Source organism: Odontesthes bonariensis, chromosome 7, assembly GCF_027942865.1.
Source record: "Odontesthes bonariensis isolate fOdoBon6 chromosome 7, fOdoBon6.hap1, whole genome shotgun sequence".
Lineage (NCBI taxonomy): Eukaryota > Metazoa > Chordata > Actinopteri > Atheriniformes > Atherinopsidae > Odontesthes > Odontesthes bonariensis.
This window is the reverse complement of record NC_134512.1, coordinates 18704259-18717949: the sequence shown is the minus strand read 5'-3', so window position 1 is coordinate 18717949 and position 13691 is coordinate 18704259. Positions and strand designations below refer to the sequence as shown.

The following is a 13691-nucleotide window of genomic DNA, read 5'->3' as shown; positions in this document are numbered from 1 at the left end:
TTAAAATCCATACTGATATGTTATTGTATGTCATGATATATTTGTTGTACATATAAAGCTAATAAAAGTTTAATATAATAATATGACTTAATTTATCAATTATCAGCCACTAATGAATATAGCATTTGACTTTTTTTTTTTTTTAAAGCAGTGACATTTCAGTATGAGTGTGTCCAGTTTTGAAGGCGCATTTCATCTCCATAACTATCAAACTGCCTCCATATAACTGACCTCAGCTTGTGGTTTTGCGCCACAAAAAAAAAAAAAAAGGAGCCAGATTCTTTATTACCGTAATGTCAGGAGAAGGCCCTCTGCTTGGATTTCCTTTCTCTACACGTGGCCCGCGCGAAGTTTTTTTTTTTAATGTTTCCCGGTGCAAAGCAAGATTAAATTTAACATCCAAACTAGAATCTTTATTTTAACGCGCCATAGTTGATATTTTAACGATTTATATTCCGTATTCGTCTGTATTACAGACTTGTCGGTAATGTGTGGTACATACGCTGTGCCGTTCCGGGAAACGGAAGAGTTTGCAACATAAAAATGAAGTTAAAGACTGAAAGCAGGATAACACATTCTGGCCGAGGTCATACAGCTGCTCAACCGGTACGAGGCTGACGGCAGGTATGGATTCAAACACGTTCTTTTTTATACGCTACACGTTAAAATAAAACAAAAACACCATTTGAAATAGGATATTTTTAATAGAACCAAAAGTATTGTAACGACAAGCTGCCCAGGTAGAGGGTATTTCACTGGAAATGCGAAGTTAAGAATTGAGACTAAACAGATATATTAATTGGAGTTATTTATTCATAGGCTATTCTTTTTCTTGTTGCGTTGTTAAAAAGAGAATACTTTCTCCTCAACCAGAGTGTTATTCTTTTAGATTGGGGATAAAATGCACTAATGACTGGATCCCGACCCAAGCCCCGTCAAACAATGATCCAAGGTTTGTTACGTTTGTTTTTAACACCACCGCAGCGTAAGAGGTGATTATTTTCAAAGTGTTCGCGAGTTGGGAGAGCTTTCAGATGAGCTTTCAGACTTTCGCTCGATTTGTGTTTCAGAAATCGTCATTGTGCGCCACCCTGTCTCCGTGTGCGTGCCCGTGATCCATAAGGTGACTCTGCGGGTCCGGGCTGAGGGCACAGGCATCCTCAGCTACCAGTGGTTCTCTGAAGATGAGAAGGAGGTATGTTCATGCCAATAAAGCTGCTAATTCATGTTTCAGACTTTGACACATGACACTCAAGCATTTTAAGTCACGTTTTTAGGAAATAATGGGAATGTGGCAATGTTGACTCTGATCTTGATCTGAATTACAAAACAAAAGAAATGAGTTCACTTGGTTCTCCCCCCACCAAGGTGCCTGGCGGGACGCAAGCGGACCTGACCATCAGACCTAAAAAAACTCAGCGCTTTGTCTGCCGAGTGAATGACCACTTGCATAACTACGTGTTCAGCGAATGGGTCAAGGTCAAGGTGTTGGATATTGATAAATCAGGTAATGCCCTGTGTCACCCTCATTCTGATTTCTATTCTAGCCGTGTGGCGCTGCGTCAGTTGTGAGTGAATCAGTCCTATACAGATACAGACTGCTTTGGGTTTTAATCTCTGGCTGTTTCTTCTCAGGCTTGCCTGTGGACTGGCAGGGCGAGCCACACATCGCCATCAATCCTAAACCGCAGACAGTTCGACAAGGTGCAAAACTCGCACTTCGCTGTGCTGCCTTTGGCATCCCCGCTCCTCACTACCAGTGGCACAGGAATGGACAGCCGCTGCTGGACAAAACTGGTGACACGCTGCAGGTGAGGTTTGCTCATCTCACTGGTGACTGTGATTGTTTACACTGTGTCATCATTAACTGAGCCATTTTATTGACTCTGAATCGCACACTGTCCACTGGCCATGCCATTTAGTCCGGAGACTTGGTTAATATTTTACCAACAACTGTGATTTGCAGCAGCGGACCAGAAAGACGAGCCATAATGTTTATGTTATTTGCAGATTGACCATGTAACAGCTGAACATGGAGGATGGTACATGTGCTCAGTATCTAACGTGCTGGAAGAGAGATGGACAGAACCAGTGGATGTTGAAATTGGTAAGTCATAAGCAGGACTGCTTTTAACTGTAAAAATTTGTCTTTTCCCATTTTTTAGCTCTGCGTTCCTACCACTTTACTTCTCCTATTTTTGAATGGCTGTGAGGAAAATCAGATTTTTCGCACTTCTCTCATTCCACTGATTTAGCTTCGAGGCGTTTAGTTGTTTCCATTGCACTGGAGGTACTTTCCCATTTCTACAGACTAAAAAGGAAGTTGTTAGACTCCAAATAGTACTTGATCCGAGCTTTAGACACACAACAGGAAAGTGATGTAAAGTGAAACTAGTTCTTGCAGGGTTTCTCCAGTTTACAATTTTTTTTGTCGTGATATGTGTTTGCACGAATTGCCTGTCACAAAAGAAGTGCCGCATTTTTTAAATTCCACATGCTTATTTGTGTCTGTATGGCAGTATCGGTTCTACAAATTTAGTTCAGAGGTGTTGTTAACAAAAGCTTTGTTTTACTTTTTTTCTTTAGTGGAAACTGACCAGCTTCCTCCTGCGGTGCTCACAGGTACAGAACTGTGAAAAGTGTGAATGTGATGGAAACGGTTACAGCAAGTATTAGAATTTCCTTGTTCTGCTGTGATTATGATTTAACTTAATCTTTTCAACTTTGTCTTTTAGCCACTGATAAAGTCGCCCTTCTTATTGGCAACCTGAATTACTACAACCACCCAGGCTTGATGGCGCCCGTTATGGACGTCCATGAGCTGGCCAACCTGTTGCAGCAGCTTGGCTTCAGAGTCGTTTCCCTGCTTGATCTCACAAGAGAGGAGATGTCGGCTGCTATTGATAAATTCATTCAGCTCCTTGACAGAGGAGTGTATGGTGAGCTTTTTATTAATTTTATTTTCTAAATTGATTTCTCCATTTAAAATCAGCAATATGACGAATGTTGTAAATCCAGGATCTCTCTATGGTGAAATGCTGATATTATTTAAGTATTTTTAAGGAACTTGAAAGGTTGTAACTTCCTTTTTTGTTTTCTGTGTTATTCATGTTTGTCTGCACCTCTTGTCATAGTTCCTGAACTCTTGAGTTATTCAGAGTTATGTATGTGTGGCTGAGTGGGCAGATAAGAGTATTTTTGGCTCCTCCTGAATGCGTGTAACACTATAGGAGCGTAGGCAGAATGAAGCTGTGAAGACAATAAGGCAAAAAGCCTGCCGAAGATATTCAGCGTTGCTATTTGTGAATTGGGAATTAATATATACAGCAACATTGCGTATGGGACTACTATTATTAAACAATGGGCAAGTACACACTAATAGCATTGAGTTGTAAGATGATATTGTGTTGATGATCAACTTAAAACTATGAGAACAGTCAGAATGAAACCGTATATTTACTATTGTCTCTTTGTCTTGTTAATTGTGAAACAAAGACGGAAGGGTATCGCAGGTGTTCTGAAATGTTTTGTACTTTAAAGAGATCGGGCATCTCTCCCCTCTGTGCGACCTGCAAGCATTATAGATAACTCATTCAAGAATTGCATTGTGCTGTACCATTCTGACACACCGTGTTATTTTACTACTCTTGACAGGCCTTTTCTACTACGCGGGTCACGGGTATGAGCACGCTGGGAGGAACTACCTGGTAGCCGTCGATGCTCCACAACCGTATCGAACTGAAAACTGTGTCTGCGTGCAGCGGGTCATGCACAGAATGCAGGAAAGGAAGACTGCGCTGAGTGTAATCCTGCTGGATACCTGTAGAAAATGGTAATCCGTCTCTGTTTTCTCAAGAGGAAAGGGATGCGTGGTCATTTCTTTATACAAACATCAACTATCATAATGCAGGCTATTAGGATTCTTTCTCATTAGGGTTTTTTTTCTGAAAACTTTCTGTAGGTACAACCAAGATTGTGTACCATCAGCCATTATGCCATTAGGGCCGAGTGGAAACACAGTGTATGGTTATGCCACGTAAGTATTTGTTTTAATAAACCATGTTTGGTTTGTGAGTGCGTATGGTTGTGTGTCTCTGTGTGATGGACTGGCGACCTGTCCAGGGTGGACCCTGCCTAGAAAATGGATGAATGGAGGGACTGAATAATTGGCTCAGTTTTTAGTCATCATGCTGTTGAATGGAAATGCAGTTATTACATTTTATGATCTGTTTGTTTGACTTTTCCCTCGTTAACTCGTGCAGATGTGAGGATGCTGAGGCGTTTGAGGTTCAGGATGGGGGGAAGAGCACTGGAATCTTCACTAAGTACTTGAACAGGCACATCTTACAGTCTGAGAAAATCACTCACATCCTGGAGAAGGTGTCTGAAGGTAACTATTCCAAAAGACTGTCATTTTGGTTCAGTGAACTTGGCAATAGATTACATATTAACCAGCCTAAAACTAATCTAAAAGATGTTTGTTTAAAAACAGGTGTAGTTTTTTATGCGGAGGGTGGGCCAACGGGTGCACTATAGGGGCTAAAAGTTTTTTGAATTTATGTTTTATTAAACTTAAGGTCAACCTAGGGTAACGTTGTGTATCAGTCTATATCTGCTTTAAATTTCCATTCGGTTTACATAAATGTTTTTTTAATAGCAACAGTTGTAGATAAAGGGTAAACATCCCTGAAGTGAACATGTTGTTCTTAGGTGATCAGACACGTTTTTATAATGGTTGGCATCTCTTTTATTTATTGGTGTTTACATGCTACTTGCAAGTATAGCTCTGACTTATCAGGGGTGTGAGGTGAGGAAGTTGTTTTTCTTGACAGCATGTTAGTCTTTTTGGTGGGCTGTGGTGAAATTGCAGGGTTTTTTCTTTTTTTTTTTTTCACATCATTAGCATGTGACCTCATTCTTTGGAAATTTACACTGTTGGCTAGAGAACAGCAAGAAACCTGAGAGCTGCAGAGAGCAAGACAGCTGCTTTGCCATTTGGGTACCCCCTGCCTCGGCTCTCATGGGGTCACTCACAAATCAGTGCTGGCAGGACACGACACTCTGCTGACAGCACCCTGTTTGTGTCTAACTGTATGAGGGTTTATTTAGATTAACAGACGAATAATTGGCTATTTGCATTTTGCTTTCACATTTTCACACATTTCTGCGGCAATATGGAAAGCGATGGGCTAATCATCCGCGGTAGTAACATATTTCTCATGTTAGATTCTCTGAAAAACCGGGCAAAAAATCCTTGGATTTGCCAGGGGTCTTTTGAATAACCGTCAGTCTTTTAAAGTAGTCCCACATTTGCACATTTTTTAATCTTGTGAAGGATTTCCCTAAATAATTGGAACTAATTGAAGTCAATTACCTCAAACATTAATACATTTTTCAAATTTTCCTAAGTTCCTCAAATTTAGCCATGTGAATCTGATGAATACTATTGAACTACTTACTCATTCATCACATTCTGGTGTTACAAAACTCAGGCAGTCCCCTGATCGAAAGAGTAATCACAACAGAAGATTTTTCTCAAATATTTTAGCTGAATTGATTCACTCAAAACTAGACCTGGGATTTTCTACGAGGAGCTGTTTTAACTTTGCCATCGTATTTGCCGGCACTTTCTCCCTTTTTCTACAAAAGATCTCGGTAAAGACCCTCTAGTCACAGGCAAGCAGGCAGTGGAGATCAAACACACAGTGAAGGAACCTCGATCCCTCGCAGACCGGGTCCGGACCATAGGTCACACAAGGGAACTACACCTTCGAGATGTCTGCTGGAGACGAGCAAATGGTGAGGAGGTTGAAATTCCCCCCTTTTTTTTTTTTATGTTTTCTTTTTGGTGAAAATACTACGGATGACAGGATGTATTTAGAAACTAGTATGGTTAACTTCCTATCAAGTAAACCACATTGTCATCTTCTGATGACGTCAGCTGATTCTACGAATCTGTTCAGAGACCTTCACACCTCCTAGAATACAACCTGTGATCAACCATGTGTTGATATTTTGGTTTAAAGTGATATTTTCAGTTCCATTTAAAAAGAAGAAAAAAAAAAACAAACAAAAAAAAAAACTGCTCCTTGTTTTTGATAAATCCAAATGGGAAATTAGATTAATGTGCAAAGGATATTTTCCTTTCCCTTTTACAAATGAAACTTGATATAGCTGGCAGATCTGATGTCTTTGTCTTCAGATGAAAAATAAAAGTCTGTGATATGAGTTATTTCAGCGACTGAAAGCTTTTATGTGGTCGATCACTGGTTCTGCAAAACTAACTGCTCTCTCGTTTTAATTGAAGACCCTAATGACAAAATAATGAGTAAATAAAAGTAAACAAAAGTAATCCCCCCCCCCCTCTCTGTATCTCCTTTCAGAGCTACCACAAAAGAAGCATCTGATGTTTCTTTGTGGAGTAGAAGTAGAAGTTAGCTTCTCAGCTTTATTCTCCAATGTCTTGGTAGCTTTTGCTACTGTGAAGACTACAGGCGACCACACCCAGGACTGCACTGTCACTCTAAGTAGCATACCTGTAAGTATGTGTTTTTACTTATTCTGTCAGATATTCTGTCAAACTTAATTGTTACTCAGATATGCAGCTCGAGGATCTGAACGTTGACAGTTGTATGCAAAAGGCCATAAAGTGCAGCACAGGATAAAAGTGTAGTGTGTGCATGAGTAACATCTTTTAACTTGTACATAACCCCCCCCCCCCCCCCCCCGACCTACTAAGTCTAGACTTCCTAAACTCAACATTTGGCCTAAACACAGCAAGTTGTATCTACAACATCTGGTAAGATGTGGCTCATAATGGAAAGCAGTTTCCATGAGCCAGCAGAAATTTCTCAATGGTGTCCACCCACACCCACGTCTCACATGTATGAGGAAGTTCTGCCCATAAATGGGCTTCCCGCGTGCCGCAAGGTTGACAAAGCAGGAAATACAAGAAAAGCATTGCTTCTCTTGTGCAGTCAATCTGTTTGACGACAGGATCTTGGTGCCGAGGTGACACCTAGTGGTTGATTACTAATACACTGCAGGGATTCAGTGCAAAAACATTGAAAATGCATAAGCATTGAATTGATTGTAATGTAGTTGGCATACATACAAAGGATACTAATAAAACTGTTTATGCTTTGACTCCTTAGCCTATGGAAGACATATTTTCCAGGCCTGGCAGATCAGAGGAGATGGACTCACTACTATTCGATAAATCTCATAACCCAGACTGTACCCTCAGACTTTGCTCACTTCAGAAGCTGAAGGTATGAAGTAACAATATGCCCCAAATCTGAAAAGATTAAGTTTTAAGCTTTTTACAGTAACCATATTTTGTTTGTCATTTACCTTTTTGTCAGGAGTCAATGGTCATCAAGGTGGATTTACAATATACTCACACAGACAGTAAACTGCGCCACACAGAAAGCCAGCAGGTGGACATTGGAAAGCCTCTGGTGGCATCCTGTAAACTATACAAGGGGAAGCACGCCGCAATAGACCGAGGAAAAGAATGTGCTTCAGCTCAAAGTATGGGCAACATTTTCAACGGCAAATCACAACTGCATCAGTCCCTGGCTGGTCCACGTCGCCCTTACACTAGAAAAGCTGTGTGTACTGCTAAAACCGCAACTACACGGAGCAATGAACCCGAGGAGAATGATGAGAGCGAACTGTAAGATTTCACTCTTCCACCCGAGACGTTTGGGGTCCAGTCTTTATGAGTACTCGTTGGAGAATGGAATGTTTTGCACTTGTTGATCATGCTTCTAATATGTCTGGGATTGAGAGGATGAATGGACGAGCGAGTCAGTACGGGAGATTTCTGTGTACGTTCCCAGTTTTTCAATTCTTAGCTAAGTACTGAAAACTCTTTAACACTGCTGATGATTTAATTTTAAATTGTGTAATACTTGTAAAACATTTCTTGTTTATGACACTTTTTCTATCAGTGGCAAGCTGGCTGGCCTAATTTATCATATGAGAAAATAACTGTCAATAATTTATCCAATAAATACTACTACTTTCATCGTTAGGTTAATTGTCAGTCTTTTGAAAATATGTCATTATGTTGTTTTGCTTATGTTGTGATTCTGTGGTATAACTTTTCTTAACTGAAGAACACACGTTCGTCATTTAACCTATTTTTCGCACAGTGGTGCTGAATGCAGGTTTGTTTGACTTGCAGGAGTCAAATAGTACTTGAAAATAAAATAAGATTTTATACAATTAGACATGTATTACCCTTTATCATGTAAGGATACCTCAACAAAAATGACCATGTACATTTCAGTGTAGTCTGGGGGAAAAATAAATTTGGGGATGGTTTCTGATATTCTATACACTGGTGTAGATTTGTTTTTTGTGTTTTTTTTGGAAATTACAGCAACACTACTGTAGGGATGTAACTGTATCTCATAATAACGGGAATAAAAGTAACAAATTCAGTCTTTTTATTGAAAGAAAATTGAGTTTTTGTCATCTCGGACTTTTACAGAGAGCAAAAACCAAGTCCTGGAGATGTTTTAATGTCCTTTGAAAAGATTTCAAAACAGTTTTTTATTTAACTGCAGTTCCTGGTGGTCAATTTTCAAAAGATAAATAATGAAAAGCTGACGCACAATAACAACCGAATACAATCCTCAGAATTTGTTATGCTCAGCCATGACTGAGCATGAGGAAACTTAAGAATCATTCACCATGTTTAGGGGTCTTATGACTCCAAAGTACAAGATGGGCGACAGCCTCATTATGAAATGCTCGATGTGTTAAGAGAAAATTTGGATGTCGGCAGCATAAAAATAGAAAATAAGAATGAATAATTAAATATAGAAGTGCATCCAACTTGTGCAAGAATGTATGAGTTTTAAGTTTAAACAATTGGCACTAATCAAATTTCAATACATTAGTGCCATGTTTATATAGTAATTAGTACAATGTTCTAAAAGGGTAATCTTAGAACTTTTTTTAAACAATATTTTGGAAAAGGAGAGTATTTTTTTTCTTGATTATTAATTTGTATATCGTGAATTTTCGTGGACGGAATCCTATATTTTTAGCTGTGACGTAGTCTATACGACTAGCTAGCAGAAACTTAACATTTTCAAACTAGTTTGCATCTTATAAAAGTGAAAACTTCCGTCTCCGTCAGCTCAAACTTAGACTAAAATACTGCAAGAAGGTATTATATAAATAGCAAAAATGGCTTTGACATTACATTTCGACATGTCTTATCCGTCTACTGACGTCTGCAAACTCTTTCTGTTAGCTAGTTACTGCTAACTAATAAAGCTACCTATACTTTTGTGTGTACAATTTGACAAATGGACAATGGAGTTTTGTCTCGTACAAGTCCTAACTTAGATAAAATGTTTTGAAAATGACCAGTATGCTAAAATATGGAGGGGATTCACACCGGGGGCACCAGCCTCGGCTAGCTCGCCGTGATCGTATAGTGGTTAGTACTCTGCGTTGTGGCCGCAGCAACCCCGGTTCGAATCCGGGTCACGGCAAGGTTTGAGCCTTACAATAGGGCGTTGATTTTACAATAATGAGACATATCAAACTTAAGTTACTAAATATGATGTGACTCGTGTATTTCAACTCTAGTTGAAAGTCTGATAATTAATACAATGATTTTAGTAAATTATAACATTAGCTAAAACGCTACCAACATCAGTGTTCACCATCCATAGGCAAAGAGTGCATTTTCATAGTTAATTGTTATGCCATCTATGAAAATAAATGAAGACTAGACACTGCAGACGATAACGTTGTTTTTTTTATGAAGTGGCCACTTTTGAATGAGGCCTTCCCCACCCTATCCCCTCTTTTTGTATTGGCGAAAAGAAAAAGTCCAAAATACACATTTAGGAGTTTATTTTACTTTACTTTGTCTGACGTTTATAAACTTCAGACCATATTTGATCAAGTATAACTAATTTGCATTAAAAAAATATATTCAAAGATACTTTTAATGATAGAAAAATTTATTGAAGTGATCAACTTGGGAAATGTAATGATGATACATTTTTTTATAAATGATTTACCGCGTGCAACTGCAGTCTCCCCAGTAACCTCAGTGCCCACAAGTGACCTGCAGGTGGCAGTCCAATACCTTTTCATTTCCACCCACTGTGACACAGAAACATGAAGCGCTGAGACACCTGAGGCCAGCGGTTTTAGGTCAACGAAGGTTGGGCTTCATTGTAAAGAGTTGCCACGAGCCAGTCGATCATTGGAATCGTTTATTCTAATGTCTCATTTTCTGGAGCTTCTCCCAGCTCAAACTCAGCCGCAAACATTTAGTGCTGATCTTGCCCGCGATGATTTAACCCACCGCTCAAAACGTAGACGAGTCTAGGATTTCTGGAGCGGATGAATTTGATCAACTCAGCTTTTGGTAAAAAATGAAAGACACTGCCGTCATCACCTGGTAGCTGTCCTGCAGCAATTGAAATTCAATAACGGGGTAATCCCCAAGCAGAGGCCGATATTAAATGTTTGCCCCATGAATACCTTTAGGATCAGGGGAAACTGTGGAGTGGGGTAAAACAATATTGGGAATGATCCTAAAACACCGACTAAATGCCTCACACCCCCGTTGGCTCACTTTGACGTCAGTTTTCAGTGGGACCCGCCCGCCTGCTCAAGTGGCAGCAGTGAATGGTGAGAGATAATCCTCGGCTCGACTACAGACACCCAACATCGCCGAGCTGCCACTGGATCTGGATGCGGGCATCCCTGGATTCTGCGCTTAACACGGCCCACAGCACGGAAACTTAACGGGACAACAATGGTGCACGCCTCGGCGGCTGAATCCGTGGCTGCACGTCGTTTGGAGGAGCGAGGAATGCAGTCGATGTGACATTCACTTGCGCGCTGGTGTTGAGTTTATTGTTCTGGTCCTGTAGACGCGGAGCGGCGATTCTCCGAGAAGATGTTGAGCCGATTCATGAGTGGCAGCATCAGGAATCTCGAGCGGGAATACAGCTGCACGGTCAGATTGCTGGATGATTCGGAATATACGTGCACCATTCAGGTTAGTCGCCTCATCATAACGGATGATTATGATTGTGTCACCTGTCGACCACTGTGCGTTCACTCCGCAGAGGGGTGAAAAGCGCAGCGATTGTGTCTGACCTGACAGACAGAGAAGCGAGTGTTTGAGCAGAGGGTCTGTGCCTTAATGCCCCACTACTGGTGTCAACCCGGACAAACTGGAAACCCGGAATAGAAATGTGTAGTGTGATTCCAAATAGTACAAATCTGGGTCAGGGAAATGTATTTCTCTGCCTATTGCTTCAACAATTATTGAAAGAGAGATCTGAGACATGAACAATTCCCTATGATAATGACTTGGTTCATGGAATGCTATAACATGTTATTTCCTCAAATTAATGATTTAAAATGGTTCTTTTTCTTGTATGCACTGAATATACACTTATATCTACTGCATACACATGAGTTTGTTTTAGGGCGTGAGGTTATTTCTTGTGAGTTTCTGCTTGTTTGGATTGCCATTATTTGTGATATAGCTCTACCAGCCTCCTCTCACATCGGTAGTGTACATAGGATATCCCATGAAACACATCCCTCAAAAGTTACACAATGTGGCTCTGCACTGATAGGATTTCATTCAAAATGTGCCATTTGATGTTGACGAAGTGTAAACAGTTAGGGACTGTGTGTGCATTAACGTTTTCTCTTTTCTGATGAGCAAATGCTGCACTGAAGTGCTGCTTTGAAACCTAAAACAGGCCAAGGCCCCAGTATTAAACTGTCTCTGTCAGCCTTTTGTCTTACTACTACCAGCCTTGCTTTGATGATTGTGCAGTTTTATGTTCATGCTGATTCTAAAAAAAGCAGGTGAGAGGGCCTGTCACTTCAATTGCATGAAAAGAAAAAAAAAAAACACTATTTCATTTAGGCTGCTTTGTAGTTGTTGAAGGAGAGAATTTCCTTAGAGTATTCCCTGTCTAGTCAGCAACACGTAGGGGCAATCAAAGACTCAGCATAACAAAGAATTGTTGTGAGTTGGAAAAATGAAATGTTAATAGCATGTGAATTGTTCTTGTCGCTGTGATATTTGCTGTCATCAACACGCAGTATTATAATCGCGCCTCTTCTCCCAACAAGCAAGCGTGAAATAGATACTGCATTCACTGTAGGGATGTGACTGTGTGCCCAGGTTGTAAACAGACCTGCATTTCTGCTCGGAGAGCTGAGCAAGTGATGGAGTTGGGCCAGATGGACTGTGAAGCCAGCAGGTGTGCTGTTTGCAGCAGAGTCGGGTGGCTGACGTCACCAGAGTGGAAGGAGGGAAGTGGAGCGAAAGGGGAGAATGCTCCTGCTCTACTGTGACTGCCTGGCACCCTGATTACCTTTCTGTCAAAACCCGGTCCAGAGAGGGGGCAGGATAATCCACCTGACTAGCCACACGGCTAATGCTTGTTCCACATTTGGTTCCTGCCCTCAAGGCTGTATGGCCTGCCAAGTAAAAAAACAGGAGAAAAAATCACCCTGGATATCAGGACACCAACACTGGGGAATGTAACGTAAGAGGCAGGCCATGTATTCCCAGTGTGTCACAGCCTCACTTGTTTTCTTTGTATGTTTTAGTCTCTTTCTGTCCTGCTTTTTCACCTGTCCTACTCTGTTTCCCTAGCGCAGGGAGCTTATCCCCGCTAGTTTACATCACACTCTGATCTCTTCCCAAAGTAAGCACATCCCAAGTTAAGGTGGACCCTGAAGGCGCTCACGAGAAGGGAAGAGAGTGTGTCCATCTTTTTAATGCACTTGCAGCTGTATTGCATGAATTTAAATTTTGCTATAATGAATTATGGAGATTTCCAGTATGCTGAGGGAAGGAGAAGTGAGCACTTATCATTACTTAGCTCTGCAGATGGAGTTCTCATCTAGTTGGAGGTTGATGGAAGAGTCTGAAATCCGCCGTTGGCCGCAGGCTTCGTCTGCTCTGTGATATTAATGCAGTGTTGCAGAACAGTCAACATGAGAGTGAACTGTGCCTCATATTTTGCCATTTTATAATGAGATCAATTGAACCTAGCTGCTATTTACATACAGTTTTTGCAGTCTTTCAGTTCCCTCCTTAAGCTAAACCCAAACATTATGCATCAGTGAGTGTTGGATATCTCAGTGCAACCTTGGAAATTCTAATGAATTAGAATCACAACATCTATTTAAGTTAGAGTTAACTATAGCTTACATCCTTTTTTGTGTTTCCACTTGGGGATCTAATAGTTGTTTTGGTTGAGGAAACCACAGCCACTGCCTTTCAGGGTCCCCGATATCCCTGACATCCCAAAAGTAGTGAAAACAACAATGACAATAGATAACACAGGCTTTTCTAGGTTCTCATGTTGCAGTGAGAACAACTAGTGCACAACTTCTCCTGAGATTTCAGAAGGAGACTGCTGGGGGATGGTAGCCCACGTGTGTGTTGAGGAGTGCTTCACTTTGGAGCACGGTGCCAGCGTCTCAGCTGTTGCTACGGTGACTCCACAGTTACTCGGACAAAACGTGGAATCATTCAGTGGTCAGGAGTCCTCAGACAAACACTAGTACCCTCCACTGGCATCAAGAAGGGGGACTGGACCGCATCAACCAGGATAAACATGTGACCATGGAGCCACCATGATTAGTGCCTCCCTCCTGTCTTTCAGAAT

The 13691-nt window shown here is 40.9% G+C and overlaps 2 protein-coding genes and 1 non-coding gene across 4 annotated transcripts in view; all 3 read left to right on the top strand.

Annotated features, from left to right (window-relative positions):
• Positions 1-509: 509 nt before the first annotated feature.
• On the top strand, positions 510-8034 carry malt3 (MALT paracaspase 3). The gene is made up of 15 exons (XM_075469844.1): positions 510-624; positions 890-952; positions 1071-1195; positions 1369-1507; positions 1636-1811; positions 2011-2107; positions 2587-2622; positions 2736-2939; positions 3655-3832; positions 3962-4036; positions 4263-4390; positions 5650-5799; positions 6384-6538; positions 7155-7271; positions 7365-8034. The coding sequence occupies exons 2-15, from the start codon at positions 910-912 to the stop codon at positions 7680-7682; spliced, it is 1941 nt and encodes a 646-aa protein (XP_075325959.1). The 5' UTR covers positions 510-624; positions 890-909; the 3' UTR covers positions 7683-8034.
• Positions 8035-9443: 1409 nt separating this feature from the next.
• Positions 9444-9515, top strand: trnah-gug (transfer RNA histidin (anticodon GUG)). Its single transcript has one exon. It is a non-coding gene; the product is annotated as a tRNA-His (tRNA).
• A 1140-nt stretch (positions 9516-10655) lies between these two features.
• The window catches only part of frmd5a (FERM domain containing 5a), a 62506-nt gene continuing 59470 nt past the window's right edge, over positions 10656-13691 (top strand). For both annotated transcript variants that reach the window (XM_075469843.1, XM_075469842.1), the window contains exon 1: positions 10656-11044. In XM_075469843.1, the coding sequence (XP_075325958.1) occupies positions 10943-11044 (102 nt within the window). In that variant the 5' untranslated portion in view covers positions 10656-10942. The remainder of the gene's footprint in view (positions 11045-13691) is intronic.

Bases quoted from the DNA above. Each gene is read 5' to 3' on its own strand.
- malt3 (XM_075469844.1), top strand. From the start codon at position 910: ATGACTGGATCCCGACCCAAGCCCCGTCAAACAATGATCCAAG. The intron at 1,196-1,368 runs GTATGTTCATGC...CCCCCCACCAAG, and splicing joins TCTCTGAAGATGAGAAGGAG to GTGCCTGGCGGGACGCAAGC. The intron at 3,833-3,961 runs GTAATCCGTCTC...AACTTTCTGTAG, and splicing joins CTGGATACCTGTAGAAAATG to GTACAACCAAGATTGTGTAC.